The 19,976-nt window shown below is 40.4% G+C and overlaps 1 protein-coding gene across 2 annotated transcripts in view; it reads left to right on the top strand.

Annotated features, from left to right (window-relative positions):
- The window catches only part of prim2 (DNA primase subunit 2), a 55,657-nt gene extending 41,683 nt beyond the window's left edge, over nt 1-13,974 (top strand). For both annotated transcript variants that reach the window (XM_015944428.3, XM_015944429.3), the window contains exons 11-14: nt 3,566-3,692; nt 4,094-4,176; nt 8,062-8,130; nt 13,631-13,974. In XM_015944428.3, coding sequence (XP_015799914.3) covers nt 3,566-3,692; nt 4,094-4,176; nt 8,062-8,130; nt 13,631-13,861 — 510 coding nt within the window. In that variant the 3' untranslated portion in view covers nt 13,862-13,974. The remainder of the gene's footprint in view (nt 1-3,565; nt 3,693-4,093; nt 4,177-8,061; nt 8,131-13,630) is intronic.
- Nucleotides 13,975-19,976: the final 6,002 nt, after the last annotated feature.

Raw genomic sequence — 19,976 nt, 5'->3', positions numbered from 1 at the left:
AGATCATTTAAACCAAAAACATGTTTTGGTACCAGGCTGTAAACATGTTTATTTCTGCTGTGAAATTGGTATTTTTAACATGGGAGTCGATGAGAATTTGCTCGCTTCTGACACCAGCCCCCAGCGATGAGGGTGGAACTGCAATTTTTGGTACTTCCAGGATTGCTTCAATTTTTGAGGCGCATTGTGGGGGCCTGATTAAATCCCAAAAATGTCCAAAGTTTGCCTAAAGTCATGCATATTTTACCATCAAGTTTTCCTTTATAAATCACTAAGTGTGTGTGCGAGTCACATACAGTTTCCAGACCCTGTTTTGTGAATAAGCAAGTTTTATAAATGAGGCTCCAGGTCCTAAACACTGTTGTCTTTTATACTTGTGTTTTTGGCATAATTAAGGTAATAGCATAAGTTAAGTTTTAGTATACATTAAGTCCCATTTCACTAAAAGTTCAATTTTCTTTTAGTTTTCATTTTAGCTTTTGTTCTGCCTTTTATTTTTTACCTTCTCAGTGTCCTAGTGGTACGAGTGTTCACCCTGGGACTGGGAGATCGGGGTCCAAATCCCGGTCGGGTCATACCAAAGACTTTAAAAATGCGATCCAATACCCATTGCCTCCCTGCCTGACACGCACCTTCATGGGGTTGGATTTGGGGGTTAGATCACCCAAGTGAAGCCACTGCTGTAGCTCATCGCTCCCCAGGAGGATGGATCAAATGTGGAGACGAATTTCACCAGTGTGTGATGACCATTGGGACTCTATTTGTTATTAAACATCTATGGGCCACCATACATATAACAATAAACCAAAAAAAAAAACATTTTGGTAAAGGAAAATGAAAATATTAAGTTTTTTTCAAGACATAAAAAAGAAAATTCAAAAATATAAAATATATATATATATATACACATACAGTATATATTATACATAGCAACCTTGTACATCATACAAACAAAACTGAATTAAATTAAAGAAACAATCATGCACACAGGCAATGCTCGAAAAGGAGTGGGAGGAAGAATAACTTATTTAATCCCACCTCCATATTATATTCACCATAGTTATCTCAATATTACTTAAATCAACACTGTATCAACACTGTAATGAATTCAACTTACACTCCTATACACAATTTGATATATTATAAAAATGACAATGATTGTTAAAACAACATCAGTATTAATCCTGGAGACATTGTACACAATATGTTAAATCCAGAACAATCAGTAGCAATCCAATTGTAACGGAATAGAGTGATGAAACTATCTAAAGTTGTATTTTAATACACTGTTAGTAGTTCACTTTTTATAAACAGAAGAATAGGCTGTTTTTATCATCAGGGAGTTTAATTAAGCACTCTGTATTGACTTTGAGACAAGAAAAGAGAGAGAGATGGGATCGTTTGAGAATCTTTAATTTCTTAATTATAAATTCTAAACAATCTACCAGGACTAACTCTGTGATGGATGAAAATGGATTTGGATGTTGTGTTGGTGCGTGTGTGTGTGTGTGTGGTTTGTTCAGACTCTTTAGGCTGACGTCATTGAATCTGGTAGTCTTTGTTATGACTAGATATCACGAGGCTTATAAAGTGATGACATGAGCCGCTATTTTGCCGTGTACGTACCCAGTGGGGGCCTCCCAGGTAGATCAGGAAATGCCAGGTCTGGAGACCTCGGATGTGCGCTGGAGCTGTCGGCGCAGCGGTCGCAGCGTTTCAAAGCCCGTCTGGAGGGTCGACCCCGGTACCGTTCAGCGGCGTCAGCAGGTGCTCTTATTTTGAAAGGATGTCGTCTGGTTGTTAAACGACGAAAATCTCCAGCTTCACAGTTCTTAGTTTAAAGAAGAAAACACATCTGGCCAGTCTGTGCTTTTCTTTAGGATGACGGTGACTAGAACTGAAGTCAAAATGGAACTGACTTAAAATGGCGTTGCCTTGTTTTATATCTCTGAATTGTTGAAAGTTTTAGTAAAGCGGATTGGACACTTTAAGTCAACAAGCCAGATTCTCCTGCGGCAGCCGAAAGCTCTGATTGGTTGGAACAATGTGTCATGCGTTTCTATGGAGATGAGGGTCAGTCTGTCTGTGCAGTAGTCCTGTTTTCATTAAACATAAATCATGACATATTTATTTCACAGATCATTCACTTGATTATTATTGATCAACATATGTTTTGCTTAATATTTTTAATCACAAATAAAGTACTTTGATTAAGTAAAGCTTCTTCTCCTCCTTCTGGCTCTTCTCCTGGAATGTAAACAGTCTGAGGAACACCCGACCTTGGCTTTTCTACACGGGTGTTACTGTGCACAGGGGGCAGCTGTGTGGAGCTGAAAATGATGAACTTCATAACCTTACACAATATAATGGTTAGTTATATATGTATATGTATATATGTGTATATATATATATATATATATATATATATATATATATATAAAACCCCAGATTGATCCAGTTTTTGGTTTTATTCACTTTTTCGACCATGACTTTATTACACAGATGGCCAAGCACGTCCTCCTCAGGTCTTTTTGACTATTCACAGGCTCAGTTGTTTTCTTCTTTTCAAACTGTCCTTTATTTTGCAATAACAATCTCATCTGCCAACATAACATTTTGTCTGACGTTCGTCTCAACTGTTTGGCGATGACTTCATTACATTTTCCTCGGTGAACATCAGCAACTCTTTTCTGTCCTCGCGCTTCTAAAGGAACACGTTGTTCCTCGGGTCTTTTTTGATAAGTTCCATTTCTTACAACAAAACGGATCATTCACTCTGCCGAATCACGCTTAATGAAAAGGTGTTACAATAACTTCACATTGAAATACACTTTCAAACTAAAAGCTCACAAACGTCTGCTGCTGGGATGAATATTGTAACATTATTCCTAAGTAAGAAAATGTTAGACTTTTTTAGGGGGTAAAAAGGCAGAGCACATTGTGCTGTGCCCTGTACTTTTCAGTTTAGACAACTGTGTTATTGTTTACTGCAAAATCTAGTGTGAAGAAACAGCTGAGTATTTTTGTGTGATTTAATTGTAGGATCAAGAGTAAATCTTTTAGGCTAGATGTCAGTATTTGTTTTGCTGTTCCTTAAATTAGGAGCTGCTGTGTGGCTCGTCTTTGAGTTTGTTATTGTGTTGTTTTATCCAGCTCTGCCCAGACACTGCCAATGAAAATTAGCTTTCAGCTCTGTCCGGTACAGTACATGTATATGTCCATTGTCCCTTTTAAATAAACATTGATAGCGTTGGAGTTACCTTCCGTTTAGTCTTTGATTTAAAGCACTGTTTTTAATATCGTGTAAGAGGGCTCTGCAGGACAAGGGGGCAAATGCACAGAGAAGGATGGCCTCATTAAAGGACCTGTAAAGCAGCTATCTCAAGTGTGGCGACACATCTGTGGCAGGTCCGCTCTAATGGCTCTATATTTCATTTAGGAAAACTCCTTGTCAAAACTGACATGATGTACGACAGTGTCTCTTTCACCCCAACCTTGTCTCTCTCCCACTTTCATCCGTACTAATTCCTTCATTCTCTTCCTCCCTTCTTTCTTTCTCTTTCAGTTTGACAAAGCATATGCTTACAGCATCCGCCACATGTTTGGCAAAGAGGGCAAGCGGACAGACTACACGCCTTACAGCTGCATGAAGGTGATTTTATCAAACCCACCAAGCCAAGGAGACTATCACGGTAAGAAGATGGCTTTGGGACAGTGTTCAGCTCTTTTATCCAAGCTTTTTAGTTGAATAGTTGGCCTAAATAATCCCAACACAAGTCATTTTAGCTCTTTACTTGTGCTCTGTGAACTGAAGTCTCACATTTGTTTGCTGTATATTGTCTTAATAGCTGATTTAGATTCCATTGCTTGGTTCTTTTCTAAACACAGCGTTTGTTTTTATATTTTAAGTTGACAAGTTTCGGCTAACGCCGTATGCTGTGAGGAAGGCTACAGCGTTAGCCAAAACTTGTCAGCTTAAAAGTTAAAAACAAATCTTTACTTGGCTGTGTTATGAAAAGCACCAAGAACGAATGTACAAAAGAGGCTGATTTGGATTTTTTTGTTATTTTAATAAATGTTTTCCCGTTGGTAGGGTGTCCATTTCGTCACAGTGACCCCGAACTGCTGAAGCAGAAGCTCCAGGTCTTCAAAGTGTCTCCCAGTGGAATCGTTCAGGTGGGTGACACGCAGACCATCATTATCTGTTTCCAACAACACAATCTTGATTGTTATTTCTTCTGACCTCAAAAATTTGCAATAAACTGCAACTATAGCTGAATTCCAATATAGGAGTTCCGGAGAATTTCTGGGAGGGCGTAAGGTGACAGGAATAATACGATGGCTCAGTCGTCTTGTCTCCATATAATATCGTCCCTTTCAGGACTTTGCTAAAACGTCAGCATATCATGATTGCATCAGCAGTGATTGATGGCATTGATCAGGATTAAAAGCCCTTCAAGGACATTTAAAACTTTTAAGAAGTTTTATTCAATGAAAGTATGCTGTAATTAATTAAGTGCTATGTAAGAAAAATCATTAAATAACCAGAACAAGCGCAATTTCTTATTGCAATGTTTTGGGGGGATTTCCTCCGTATTTTTGGCATTGGGAATTTAGAAATTCTTCCATTCTGTTTTAGTGTAATCATCTAACCGTTTAAAGCGTTACCTAAAACATTGACTTTGACAGTTTAGACCAAACTAATCAATGCCTTATTATCAGACTGTAACAAAATAAACAGAAATTTGCTGTGAGGTTGCTGCAAACATCATATATTAATTACAATCATTAACTAGAAAAGCAAAACTTGAACAAAAACTCAATTATTCACACTAGTTGAAATGAGAAAGCACCTTTGATTTATTTTTCAGAATTGAGCCTTTGGCCACATTGTGAGGAATTCTTCTCATTTATGTATATCAGTGTTGTTACTTCAATAGAAAATAGAAACAGTTGATTGGGCATGTAATCATCTATTTGACTATAATGGTCAGCTCATCAAAGCTTGAAAAAGCTGTTGTGTGCAATAAACAAGATGACATCTTTATTCCTAACGGAGGCGGATACTGGATTGATTCTGAACAATGAGATCTCTGTTTTGTTGATGAGGATGGTGTAAGAAAATCTAGTCTTTATTGATTTATTGTTTAATAGCAGAAAGTGTTGCTGGGATGATACAACAGTATATTCAACAGGGCAAAGCTCTTTTTAATGAAGTAGAAAAAAAGCTGTACATTACTTACTTTAGTTGTTTTCTGTATTTTTGGGAGTCCTGACCTGTAAAGATTAATGAGATAAAGCAGAATCTCCTTATTTCAGAAGTATGTCATAATTCTTTCTCCAATCCCAATGGAATCATCCAGATTAGACAAAAAATAAATGACAGAACAGCATTTCTTCATCAATCTGGTGCACATTATGGCAAAATTGCATTTCGTTTTCCACTGAAGAAGTTGAAACTAAAGTGAAAACTGTAATATGTGGCAGAGACTGTTCATAGCTCATTACCTGTCCATCATCACCAGCTGTGGAGTTCAGCATGCTGGTGGCAGTGTCACGCCAGAGGCTGCCGTGCTGGGATGCAAGGGATTATGAAGGAAGCGGATTCAGGAAGAGGGGAAACTTTGGGTTTGCTTTGCTGCAGGCCATCCACGCTGTATATACAGCCACAACATCAGTTAATCTAGCAGAAGCACACAAGAGTAGATGTGTACAGAAGCTTATTACCATTGGTGGTGGTGGTGGGGAGAGATAAAGGAGCACTATCTCATAATAACGAGACAGTTTCTTGTTTTAACGTGGTGTATATCTTGATTTAAAGGGATACTTGGCAGTTTTCATTTTCAGCACCCCCTAGTGTCCGTTATTAATTCACTGTGCTTAAACCGAAAAAGAAACTCATCCCCTCACTGTGAGTTTCTTTTTAACACCTTAATCTAACTGCTGAAATGTCCCCTCAGCTCTCATTAGTTTCTAGAGGAGCGATCCATCACTAAATCAAGCAAATCAGCTATGTTCACGATCTAAAACATGCAGGAAACGCGCTAGACTGCAGCTCCACCATGTTAGCTCCACTCCGTTCCACAGCTCGTCCCACCAGCAGGGAGTAGCCCGCCAACTCTGGAGTTGCCAGTCTGGCATTCTGGCCACAGAGGGTGGGGTGGTCTGAGTAAGATGTCATTAACCATGTAAAGGGTCCTTTTAGGACATACTAGTTCAAGACAATGATTTAAAAATATGAAAAATTTGCATATTTTCACTTTAATGAGAGTGTCTACTAATAGTATGTATCTTTTTACAAGATGCACCATACCGGCAAATCGGCATAATATTACTGCAACAGTGTGCCTTATAAACGCGCCGTGCCGGCATGGTGTGGCGCGAATTTTGCGGCATTCATTCCACCTAGCTTGGTAGTAATATTGCGGTAATGGTCTGTGTTATAAACAGCAATTACGCCATGGCGCAACAAAGGGAAGTGTCATGATGACGTGAGGAGTTAATGTCAACTTTATTTCTATAGCACCTTTGCCAGGAATTAAGCCATAAGGTGCTTGACAACATTGCAAAAGTTTAAACAAAAAAAATGAGAAACTAAAAACTGTGAATAAAACCAATTATTAAAAATAAATAAAAAATAAAATACATATCATAAAAGGCCAAGACCACACAGAAAACACAACAGCCCTAAAATAACTAGACGAATGCCTGAACAAATAAATGAGTTAAGCTCACTCTTGAACTTGTTAGCAGAATCAATAGGACGCAGAGTGAGGGATAGGTTATTCCAGAGCTTAGGAGCTACAGCTTCAAATGAACGGTCACCTCTAGTGCGATAGTGCGGTAAGTGCGAGGAACTTTAAGCAGATTGATGCCGAGCTCTGGCTGGCAAATATATTCAAAATAAAAGTAAACACTGGAAATAAGTTTTACATTTTGAACAAAATCAGCTGAAACGGCAAACGAGTGCCGCAGCGCTAATTGATGGCATTGTTTTGTAAAAACGGTTATAATAAAGAGAGATAGCTCATAACGGCAAAATGCAGACATCTCGCGGGATGTTTCTCATCTAGGAGACACAGAGAAAAGGGAGTTTTCCATTTTCTGGCTGAAAGTTGCCAGAGGAGCTTATTTGTCCACACTTTGGTCAAGCTGTCCTCCACTTTGAAAACAACAAAGAAAACCACCCTCAAGTAGATTTCTGCTTTTTCACATGAAAAAACTATTTACATAAATTAATAACGGGCACATGCTTGTGCTCCAATTTATTTTTTATGCACTACGCTTACAGAGCGCATCAAACTCCACGGTTCCGATTGCTCCTGACAAGAAGTCGAGCAAGGGTAATTTGTTGAGTTAGGCACCATTGTTTTGTGGTTTTCCCCCTTTTGTTGTGGCCCTGCTTCTACAAGTCGTCTACGTTTAACATCAACACCTGGAATAACTAAGTACAACGCCACAACATAAAATCGCCATTTTACTGTTACGACCTTTCTCGTTATGAAATATTAAACACATTATTACGAGAAACTATCTCGTTAAAACTACTTTTCTTTTGTTATTATGAGAATGATTTATATCTCATAACAAGAAACTTTTGTTATAACGAGATACAGGTGCTTTGTTTTTTCCTCACGCTGACGTCAATAAACTACTGTAGATATGGATTCATTGGCTGCAAAATAGCTCTGAAAATTCTACATTTTGAACTATTTTGAGAGTATGTAACATTGTGCAACCTGGAGATCAGCATCCACAGAAATTTGTAAGCCAAAATGTGAACTGTTCACCTCAATAGAGATAATTGTACTTGATTATATAGAGTTTACGTATTAACTACGTTAAATTAACAACAGATGTAATCAGTTTTAATTACTTGTACAAAGGTTTTTCTTAAATATGCCTCTGCTGTCCGTATGATTAATGAAGTGTGCTTGTATTTCAACAAAACCTAATTAAAACGACTAATCTGCAGCAGTGAAAGATGCTGACTCTATAAATGGACTGCATCAGTGTTTAATGTGCAACCTCTCTTTTGTACCTTTCACCTTTTTGTTGTAGATTATGGAGCTGGTCAAAGGAATGCACTACCAGCTGGCGTGCCAGAAGTACTTTGAGCTGACACACAATGTAAGTGCTCACCTCTTTTGATGGGTGTGTGTGTGAGGGGGGAGTACTAAATGTAGCCGCATGTGTGTCGCAGACCCAGTTTACACCTCAGGAGACCCAGAACTGTCATCGCATCTATCATTAGCCGGCTGTCTCAGCCACTCAGGTTTTAGAGCTTTTTCCATGTTTTTCCAACCTGTTTTGGATATTTGGATAATTTAATGTTTTACTTTGTATGTCTGAGTCATCCGCCCAAATTTAGCAAGTGTTTAAACTCACAACATATCACAGTGTGCCTGCAGACCATTCAGGACAGTGTGACGCGTCCCTACAAGGAAACACTCGAAGAAGATCTTTAACAACATGGTTTATTTTTATCTCGACTTTGTCATTTTCCTCAACGTGAGGTACAACGTTTGAGCTCGAGTGATTGTTTTTGAGTTGATTTTAGAAGATACACAGTCGAATGAATAACCTATAGGTTTTGTATTGTAAAAAATAACAGTGAGCACACATTCATACACGGATTTGAAAGATGCACGGGTTTATTAAAAACAAACTCCAGGGCCTGGGTTGTGGAACAAATATTAAAAACAGTAAAACAAAGAAGATTAATCTGATCTAGTGTGCCGTGGCAGCAAAACCCCTCCAAGTTCTCTGAACGGAACAAAGATTTGTTACAGTTTAAATGTTGCTCCTTCTTCTGGAACAAACCCAGGTCCACTGTACTTCTTGCACGATTAGGATCATTCTGATATAAACAGAGTTGGTCGAAGGTCGGTCCTTATTTCTTTCTTTGTGTGGAGCAGGCCCAGTTTTAACCCCAGGCTACTTCAGCAGCTGCTTATCAAGAGTTATAGATAGTTTATGGGTTATTTGTTTACTTACAGTCGTTACACGTAGAATAATTTGCTCCTTGCAAGCAGTCGGTTAAAAAAAAGGATCTGCAGTCATCTGTGAAATGAGTCCATGTGGCCTTGCAGGAAAACTTGCACAGACACGGAATTTCTAAGTGTTTAATCCAAACAGCTGAGGAGGTCGGTGATTTCGAAATTTTGAGCTCTTTGTAGGAAAATAAATGGCATTTAAAAAATTCAATCATCTTTCCGTTTCTCTCTGTGTTTTACTAGAATGCAGAGGTAAAACACTAACACAAAATTGTCCTCCAACTGTGTTGAGTTATTTATTTAGTTCATATACAGCATCACATGCGGTGTGCCTCAGGGTTCAATTCTAGGCCCAGTGCTTTTTAACCTCTAAATGCTCCCTCTGGGCAGCGTCATCAGGAGAAATGGGGTGAATTTCCACAGTTATGCTAACGATACACAGTTGTACATCTCCGTGATGACGCACAGCCAATGGAAACACTTTTTAACTGCATTTTAGATATTAAATCATGGATGACTGAAAACTTTCTCCAGCTAAACCAAGGCAAAACTGAAGTTTTAGTCATCGGTCCTGAGGCCCAGAGAGAGAAACTTTTACCTAAACTACAATCAATGCCTTTTTATCCATCACTACAAGTGAAGAATCTGGGCGTTATTTTTTACTCTGAGCTGACTTTTATCCCCCACATTAAAAACATCACAAAAATAGGTTTTTACCATCTTAAGAATATCGCCAGAGTCCGCCCCATTCTCTCTCGGGCCAATACGGAGACGCTAGTGCATGCTTTTATAACCAATGGAATTGATTACTGCAATGCGCTGCTTTCTGGTCTCCCCAAAAAGAGCATCTCAGGTTTACAACTTTTACAAAACTCAGCAGCACGTGTCCTGATGAAGACTAGGAAGCGGGAGCACATCACTCCGGTTTTAAAATCACTGCACTGGCTCCCCGTATGTTTTAGGATCGATTTTAAGGTTCTTTTAATGTTTTTTTAAGTGTCTTAATGGTCTCGGGCCTTCTTATCTTTCAGAAATGCTTTTACTATATAAACCCTTGCGGTCTCTGCGCTCCTCTGGCAGCCGTCTCCTAATTATTCCTAAAGTTAAGACTCACACCCACTGCGAGGCGTCCTTCAAGTACTACGGCCCTCGCCTTTGGAATGGGCTGCCGGAGGACCTCAGGGCCGAAGGGAACGTCCAGGCTTTTAAGAATAGGCTCAAGACCCACCTTTTTAGCTTAGCTTTTAACTGATTACTATTTATCTACCTGTATCACCTGTCATATTTGTTTTTTTTATATATATACCTATTTATCTCTTTTAATTAATTTTATTATTTTATTTACATCTTGGTGTTATTACATGATTATGTTTTCTTTTACCATCTTTATAATCACTTTATCAGTTACTTTCTATCCATATTAGCTTTTGTTATTTTACAGTTATATATTTTAATCCTCCAGTGTTTCCTCTGCGGAGCCCTCTGCCTTGGGGCCGGTGGTCAGCGGCGGCGGCCGGGGCGCTCCTCGGGTAGTGCCTGGGTAGTGGGGGGGGGGGTTTCCGCCCTCCCCCCCTGGCGTCATGGGCGGGTGTCTTGGCTGCTGCTGTGGATCTGTTACTGTTAGGGCAGATGGCTCCACTGATGATGTGTCGTTCATTACCTGACCCATCTGAAGTCAGCCTATTGTTTACTCTGTTGTTCGTGTGTGTGTGTGCGTGTTCGAGTGTCTGGGTGATTGTATGTTCACCTTGGAAGTGGAAGTTGGGTGCGGGAGGGGAACCGTAATTGTCAATTGTTTTATACTTGGGGAGGGGGGCTGGGATGGGAATATGGGATCTATGGGGTCATTTTAATCTGTGAAGCACTTTGAGTTGCATTTTTTGCATGAAAAGTGCTATACAAATAAAGTTGATTTGATTTGATATAATTTATTCTTGTGCTGCTGGTGCAAAAATTTTAAAAGTGACACAAAAAACATTTTTGCACTTAATTTTTTTTATGTTTTAAAGCAGAATCCTGGAGTTTTTTTTTCCTGAGAGAGCACCTCTTGTGGCAGAAAAATTATCAAAAAATAATTGACAGATTGCCTACAGGGTAAGACTAGCCTGGCAAGCCATCCCATATATGTGAAAATTGAGTCTGGCCACAACCCATTGAGAGAGCTCAGTCATGGGGGAATCTACGGTCATCTGTCTCTGCACGCTATTGGGCAACAAACAATGTGACATACTCACCGCTCTGGATGCCAGTCAACGAGGCAATCCACCATACACTGTCGGAGAAGATGAAGATACATCATTTTTCTAAATAAAAGACTTAAGTACCTCCATTTGCTGTTGACTCAAAGAAAAGCCAAAGTCTAAATAGTCCAAAGTCGATACTAAAGCTGTTTCAAATAAGCTCCCACTGCCTTAGTTGTTTCGCTCTGTTGCATCATCCCGCCCATCAAACTAAGAGAGTGCTGTAATTGGCCCACCAACCTTTTTTTTTTTTTTTTTTTTTTTTTTTTTTTTTTACCGTGTCCTGTCTGGCTGTGAAGCAAGCAGAATTGATGTCTGAATGCTGGTGACAAGCCTTACAGATTTATTCTCAGGTGGAGCATCAAAGCGTTTGCTTTTAATGTCATGCCTGATACTTAAAACTTTATTGTTATTGTTGTTGAATGCTTTGTAATTCCGACCAGACACGGAGACAGAGGTGAAAGAGAAAGGAAAAGAAAAGGTGGTGGGGGGGGGTTTCCACAAAAATAAACAATAATGAACAAGAGTCTGCTTCTAGACCTGCAGAAAAAAAGACAAAAAAAAACAAAGGGACACAAAAAAAAGGGACACAACAACAATACAACAAGATCAACCTATCACTGCGTCAACTTGATGAAAAGAATATATATATATATATAATCAACATTGCTTAACTGAAGAATCACGATAATAAATCACAACGCATTAAGTGCCCACCATAGTCTTAAGACCTGTGTTTAACGTGCCCAAGCCCATACTTTTGAGAGCACCATGTGAGCACCTGTGTGTGTACACGCGCTTGTTTATTGAAGGTTTATCTATAGGAGCGTCCAACAGAGAGTGTGAGGGACCACAGATCCGCCCCCCAAAGATGCGCAGGAGACGGGGGGAGCTCCAAGTCCCAGAGATCCAGGCGCTGCCCCAGAACGCAGGAACCCCAAGGAGACTGCAACCAGGAAGGCCCCCGCCCCCCTCGAGAGGCACAGAGGATCGCCCCGGGGGGCCACAACCAGCAGCCGGCAGAGTCCCGGGAGACATCAGCGGCAAGCCCACAGGCCCGCCCGCAGCCTCCCACCCCCTAGCCGGCCGAGCCCGGGACCCAGCGACCCGGGACCCAGGGGCGACCACCCCCGCCGGGGACCCAGCAGGCCCAGGGACCCAGACCCCACCAGGCAGCCACCGGGATCTAACAGGCAGATGCCAAAATCTTAAACCCCCAGACCCGGTTGCCACGAACACTCAGGCAGACCAAGGCACAAGCCACCACACCAGGTGTGGCAGGGGGAGGGGGGACAGAGATCTATATCATCAAGAGAAGTTCCAGGAGAGGGGAGGACCCAAAGGCCCCACCTGACATATACAGTCATACACAAACACAGTCACACGCTCCCTCCCTCATGCTCACACATGCACATACAACCCAAGACTTACAAAAATGCACGCCGGACACCCACTCATGCTCCCCATACACACCCTATTCACTCTGGTCCCGGTACTGCTGCACATTGGGTACAACCATCACCGGTAACCAGAGTTTGACCCTTTCTGCTGGGGTGCTGATGAGCAGGCTCCCCCGCCCAACGCTGAGCACAGCAACCCACCACCCCAGACCCCAACCAGACGGCCAGATCTCCCTCCTAGCCTCCAGCCCCAGGAAGCCAAGCAACAACAGAGGTGGCTAAGACCCCTAGTCTCCCTCCGCCTGCTCCAATATAGTGTTGTGTGATCATGAGGTGTATTCCATGGCTGTGGTGAGTGGGCAGTGCGGGCATCATCCAGCATATGCCAGCTGATGCCACTGCACCACCCCAAACTAATAGAGCACTGTGATTGGCTCATCAAACCAATAGAGTGCTGTCATTGGTCCACCAAACTGATAGAATGCTCCTATTGGTCCACCAAACCAATAGAGCGCTGTGATTTGTCCACTAAACTAATAGAGTGCTGTGATTGGCCCATCAAACCAATAGAGCGCTGTGATTGGCCCACCAAACCAATAGAGCGCTGTGAATGGCATATCACAATATCCCTCAGGCTTTATGGATCTCTAAAAGACCATACATAATTCCTTAAAGTAGGAAAACTGGATTGCTGCTCTAAGCTGACACCCTGACACACTTTTATTGGTGATAACTGAGTTCCATTTTTATTTTCTGAGCGATGATTTCCTCTCTTGGGCTTTTAGATATATGATGACTTAGCCTTTCTAATGCGGCTGTGACAGTCTGAGCCTGAAGTAATCACTAAACCGTTTTTCATCGTCAGCAATGAGGGTGATGTTTAATGATGGTTTTATGAAAGGTGACATTACGACGAATCAGTCAATCAACATGCCACCTCTCTGACAACCCGCCGTTATTATCCTCTTTTGACCTTTCTCATTTCTCTGTGCAGGTGGAGGACACGCCTTTCTCGCTCAGTCACCCCAACCAGTACTTCTCAGAAAGCCAGAAGCTTCTGGGTGGAGGAGGAGGGGGAAAGGAGCTGAAGCGAGAGGTGGATGCTTCACAGAGGTCGCAGGAAAACTCTTCCAGCAGAGGGTTCTCGGCAGCTCAGGAGGCAGCAGACTCCGAGCATGAAGCTGAGATGACGAAAGACCTGAACGCTTTCTTTGAAGACGTCTGATGTTTTTGTTTAAATATATAAATGTACCAGAGTTTGTGCATGTTTAGAAATCGGCAAAATTAGATGAAAACTGTTGGCGACATGTTGGAATAAAGTCATTAATATTCATCTCACCAGCGTCCTTAAAATAACACTTTGTTTTGTTCCTTTGCTGTGTGAACTCTGGTGGCCTGTCCTCAGTCTTGGCAGGGATTTTTTAATGGGGGTGGGATGGCTTGTGTGGGGGTGTTATTGAGTTGAGAATTCCCCTGCCGTCTCAGAAACAGTGTCATTGTATTTGCTGGCAGCAGTGTGGATGAATGGCGACAGGAGGATGGATGAAAAAATAAACTATTTCCACAGTTGTATTACTCTGCCTTGGAATATTGCCTCATGGTGCGCAGGGCAATTTATTCAAAGCATGCGTGGTCAAGAGATACTCCCTCCCTCCTCTCTTGAGCTTGTCTGCTTAATAATTTGCAGGAGAAAAATAAATGATGGCTGTCTAAAAGTAGAAAAGCCTTTATACTGCTGTGATGCTGCTGCAGCAAGAGCTAATACAGGATTTTTAGTAGATCTGTAAAGTTGATCCTTTTTTTCTTAGAAATAAAATTTTGATGAATAAATGAAATGTATTGTTGCTGCTGTTTGAACCAACATTGGGGCATTAGAGCTGCACATATCTAGAATTAAATCCATGACCGGTGCTTGACGTGGAGGATTTATTCAGTATAATAAGGTGACTGGATAACAGTTTGGAGTCAGGCAGGTTGCTGTCAGCAAGAGACTCTTGATGTCTAATATCTGGTAGAGCATGACTACGTTTGACACAGCTGGCCTCATTCTGAGACTGTTTATCTTCTTCAGGTGGTTCCTACAATCATTATTCATCAACCTGCTTGCATATTTTGAGCATCATCTGTGTGCAGGTTTGTGTTTTCCTTCTGAAATCTACAAAATGACACATGGTAGGTGGTGACACTGGTTTAAAGGTGTGAAACACTGAAAAAAAAAAGTTTAATGATTATTTCTGAATATAATTTTGTCACTTGAGTTTTTCATGCAGGCTAAACATGAAGATGGTCTACACCTGTCTCCTGCATTAGCTAGGATTTGAAAAGCCTGACAGATTTACATCACACTGTCACTAAAACATTCATAGGCTCGCCCGTCTTAACCCAGGGTGGGGACAGCTTTTTGTCGTTGGAAACTCAGAAACTGTGACTTCCGAGTGGGAAAAATCAACTAAAGAGCCCCCCAAATTTGGACCTCCCATTCAGACAGTTGGAAAAATTTTAAAATCCTGACCACAACATCCAGTATGGCAGCTCTCCGTATCAACAAGTTTCAGTTGAAATGTGTTAATTTAACAGGACACACTTATAAAAGTGCCTTTAAAATCAATGTTACATGTAGCGCTTGCAACTCTAAGCTGCAGATGAGCAGCATATGTGTTAAGTAGTCATTTGTTTTTGCAGATAGCTGACTAAACAGTTTTCAGAGGGGTCGCCACATTGAAATCCTGACTTCTCCAACGAAGGTAACCAGAATGCGGTTAAATCGAGTGTGAAGTCATTCCCAGTTCTGGGTAGACATCTGAGGAAAATCAAACACGCCATTAGCGTCCAGGATACAGCAGAGAACATCTCGGCTGGTAGAAGCTAACCGTTAGCATTAGCCACTCCACCACACAGCAGAACCACTCCCGGCTTGAGTTATTTGTGGAGATAAAACATCCGTGTCACAGAGCAAACAGCCGTAGAGTTGCATTGCTGTTATCCAATCTGAGGCGAGATGTTTGAAAATTAGGAAATAAGACTCCAAATCCTGCTGTGTTAAGCTCACTTATGATGCACACATGGCAACATATTTCTTCACTTTAAATTAAAAGCTATCACACCCATTTATTCCTTGAATTAAAAGGAGAAAAAAGATTGGAAAGTTATTGTGTTTATTGAATATAATAAATAATGACAGCTGACAATAATTCAAAAATGTAAGATCTGACTACTGAAACACGTGCTGCTTTATATGTATGTCCTCATTATATGTTGTAAACTGATAAGTCATTTTAAGAGTTAACAAAAACCAAAACGATTATTCCTGCATAGTAATAATAATTAAACGGACTTCATTCAGTGCTTGATGTCTCCATTTGTCTTCATCTTAACATAATTTCACCCAGGAGGAGCCATATTTTGATGGTCTCGGAGTTATGCTTCACCAGAGGCAGCTCTGCTTTGTTTGTGTGCATTTGCTTATTTTTAGGAATTTGATTCCATCCAAGAAAGGCACGTTTCGCCCTTGAGCCGCATAAAAATTAGCACGACATACTTGATAATTAAATTGTTAAAAGGGTGTTAATTCACAGGAAATATTTGCTTTTTAGTGGGTTGATTAACAAAGTATCTTGGCTCTTGAATTATGCTGCAATCACACCGTTTGTCAAGGTAAAAACGAATTTAAGCTGATTCAAAGCAAAGCCTAATGGAGCCAATGTTACTATAGTAACAACAATCTGTAAATAAGATAAAATGACATAGAGCAGTTTTTTTGTGTGGAAGAAGTGCATTCATTATTTAACAAACCCGAATCAAATATGTTTTGACACCAATCACCTTTTATGACACTTTATTTTTATAAGTGCTAAATAATAGGTGTAAGATTCCAGAAAACACAGGATCAGATCGTATTTCCTTGTGCAAGAACATACAAGTGCTTGGTCTACTTAATGGTGGATGGTAGAATTGCAGGAAAAAATTTCTGGGACGCATCCTCGGTAGTGTTCCTCTGGATCATGGGGTGTTTCGGCCATTAGCGCTACACACCCTCCTCAGAGGCGGCCAGCTGTAGGTTGGTCAGACCTCAGCTTGTGTCCCAAGTCCAATTAGCCATGAAAGTGTACAGCCTGGCACACAACTTGGGGGCCTAAATGGGGTCATTCCTCTTCAGCCAGAGCCACTGGCTGCTTCTTTCTGCAGCCTCTGATGTAGCTTTGATGGCTCTGCACTGTTTCTGGCCCATGATTCCTAGGTCCCTTAATAATTTTGTGGTAGATGTTCCCACAAACCCTCTGCACCCGACCTCCACTGGGCGAACCGCCGCATTCCAGCCACGATGTTTTGCTTCGGCGGCTAGGTCAGCATACCGCAGATGCTTTCGCTCATAGGCCTCCTCCTTGGAATCCTCCCAGGGTACGGTGAGTTCGATTATGTAAACCTTCTTTATGGAGGAGGACCATGGAACCAGGTCAGGCCTAACGGTGGTGGTAGCTATATCTGAGGGAAACACCAGTTGTTGGCCAATGTCTGACAGCATCTTCCAGTCACGTGCTAGGCACAGCTGGCTTCTCTCTGATGATTTAGAGCTGCTCTTAGTGGCTACTGTGCCTTCACGGACGAAGGCAGTTGCCCATGGTGGTGTTGAGATGTTAGGTACTGAAAGGGCATTGATGCTGGATCGCTTTTCCTTCAGTGCAGCAGCAAGGCATTTCAAAACTTGGTTGTGCCGCCAAGTGTATCGTCCTTGGGTAAGGCTGGTTTTACAGCCAGTCAGTATGTGCCGGAGGGAGGCTGGCTTGGAGCACAGGATGCACCCACGATCTTCACCAAACCACTGGTGGAGATTAGATAGTGTTGGTAGGACATCATATGTGGATGGAAAAGCTCAAATTCCTAGCTTCCATGGCCCATACATCCCTCCAGCACAACCCCCTCCTTTCGACACCTTCCCACCGTGTCCACCGTCCCCATTTGCCAAGGGTGACTGCCTTGGCCCACCTTGCAGATTCCTTCTGACGTTGCACCTCATCCACCACCATCTTCCTCTGTGCTGGAGCAGTAGCAGTTCTCCAGGCTGGGCGGCTAGTTTTTAGTCCAAGGCCTCCCCTTCCCAGATTAACGTTCCCCACAATGTCAGCATGTCTAAGAGCTGCCCCCCCCCCCCCCCCCCCCCGGCGTATCCCTTCATGGACAAGCGGGTTCAGAAAATGGATGGATAGATTAAACCTGTAAATTTAAGGGGTTAATAATCCCCACCTCTTTATTAATCACCCATATATTTAGTTATTCTATAATATGCATTCACTAAACCTGTAAATTTAAGGGGTTATTAATCCCCACCTCTTTATTAATCACCCATATATTTAGTTATTCTATAATATGCATTCACTAAACCTGTAAATTTAAGGGGTTATTAATCCCCACCTCTTTATTAATCACCCATATATTTAGTTATTCTATAATATGCATTCACTAAACCTGTAAATTTAAGGGGTTAATAATCCCCACCTCTTTATTAATCACCCATATATTTAGTTATTCTATAATATGCATTCACTAAACCTGTAAATTTAAGGGGTTAATAATCCCCACCTCTTTATTAATCACCCATATATTTAGTTATTCTATAATATGCATTCACTAAACCTGTAAATTTAAGGGGTTAATAATCCCCACCTCTTTATTAATCACCCATATATTTAGTTATTCTATAATATGCATTCACTAAACCTGTAAATTTAAGGGGTTAATAATCCCCACCTCTTTATTAATCACCCATATATTTAGTTATTCTATAATATGCATTCACTAAACCTGTAAATTTAAGGGGTTAATAATCCCCACCTCTTTATTAATCACCCATATATTTAGTTATTCTATAATATGCATTCACTAAACCTGTAAATTTAAGGGGTTAATAATCCCCACCTCTTTATTAATCACCCATATATTTAGTTATTCTATATATGCATTCACTAAACCTGTAAATTTAAGGGGTTAATAATCCCCACCTCTTTATTAATCACCCATATATTTAGTTATTCTATAATATGCATTCACTAAACCTGTAAATTTAAGGGGTTAATAATCCCCACCTCTTTATTAATCACCCATATATTTAGTTATTCTATAATATGCATTCACTAAACCTGTAAATTTAAGGGGTTATTAATCCCCACCTCTTTATTAATCACCCATATATTTAGTTATTCTATAATATGCATTCACTAAACCTGTAAATTTAAGGGGTTAATAATCCCCACCTCTTTATTAATCACCCATATATTTAGTTATTCTATAATATGCATTCACTAAACCTGTAAATTTAAGGGGTTAATAATCCCCACCTCTTTATTAATCACCCATATATTTAGTTATTCTATGATATGCATTCACTAAACCTGTAAATTTAAGGGGTTAATAATCCCCACCTCTTTATTAATCACCCATATATTTAGTTATTCTATAATATGCATTCACTAAACCTGTAAATTTAAGGGGTTAATAATCCCCACCTCTTTATTAATCACCCATATATTTAGTTATTCTATAATATGCATTCACTAAACCTGTAAATTTAAGGGGTTAATAATCCCCACCTCTTTATTAATCACCCATATATTTAGTTATTCTATGATATGCATTCACTAAACCTGTAAATTTAAGGGGTTAATAATCCCCACCTCTTTATTAATCACCCATATATTTAGTTATTCTATAATATGCATTCACTAAACCTGTAAATTTAAGGGGTTAATAATCCCCACCTCTTTATTAATCACCCATATATTTAGTTATTCTATAATATGCATTCACTAAACCTGTAAATTTAAGGGGTTAATAATCCCCACCCCTTTATTAATCACCCATATATTTAGTTATTCTATAATATGCATTCACTAAACCTGTAAATTTAAGGGGTTAATAATCCCCACCTCTTTATTAATCACCCATATATTTAGTTATTCTATAATATGCATTCACTAAACCTGTAAATTTAAGGGGTTAATAATCCCCGCCTCTTTATTAATCATCCATATATTTAGTTATCCTAATATACGGCTCTAAGTTGTGCTACAAATAAATCCTTTCTCTCATCCAGGAGGACTAACCCTCCTCTGTTTTTGTAGATCAAAGCATCCTAAATATAATTCTGGCTTTTGTTTTGCCAGATAAAACGTAATATGTTTTGTCTAATGCTTCTGAGATTTCTTCTTCTCGTTTGGTTAACGCGATCGGTCTTTGCTGTTCAATGCTAAACTGACAACAGCCGTCTGCGAAAGTCAAGATGGGTAAGTCCTTTACCGTTAAACGAACTGTGACGTAGATCCGTCAGGCTTTTCTAATCCTAGAGT

Source organism: Nothobranchius furzeri, chromosome 12, assembly GCF_043380555.1.
Source record: "Nothobranchius furzeri strain GRZ-AD chromosome 12, NfurGRZ-RIMD1, whole genome shotgun sequence".
Classification (NCBI taxonomy): Eukaryota; Metazoa; Chordata; class Actinopteri; order Cyprinodontiformes; family Nothobranchiidae; genus Nothobranchius; species Nothobranchius furzeri.
Note: the sequence above shows the minus strand (reverse complement) of the source record. Positions and strands in the feature narration are given on the sequence as shown.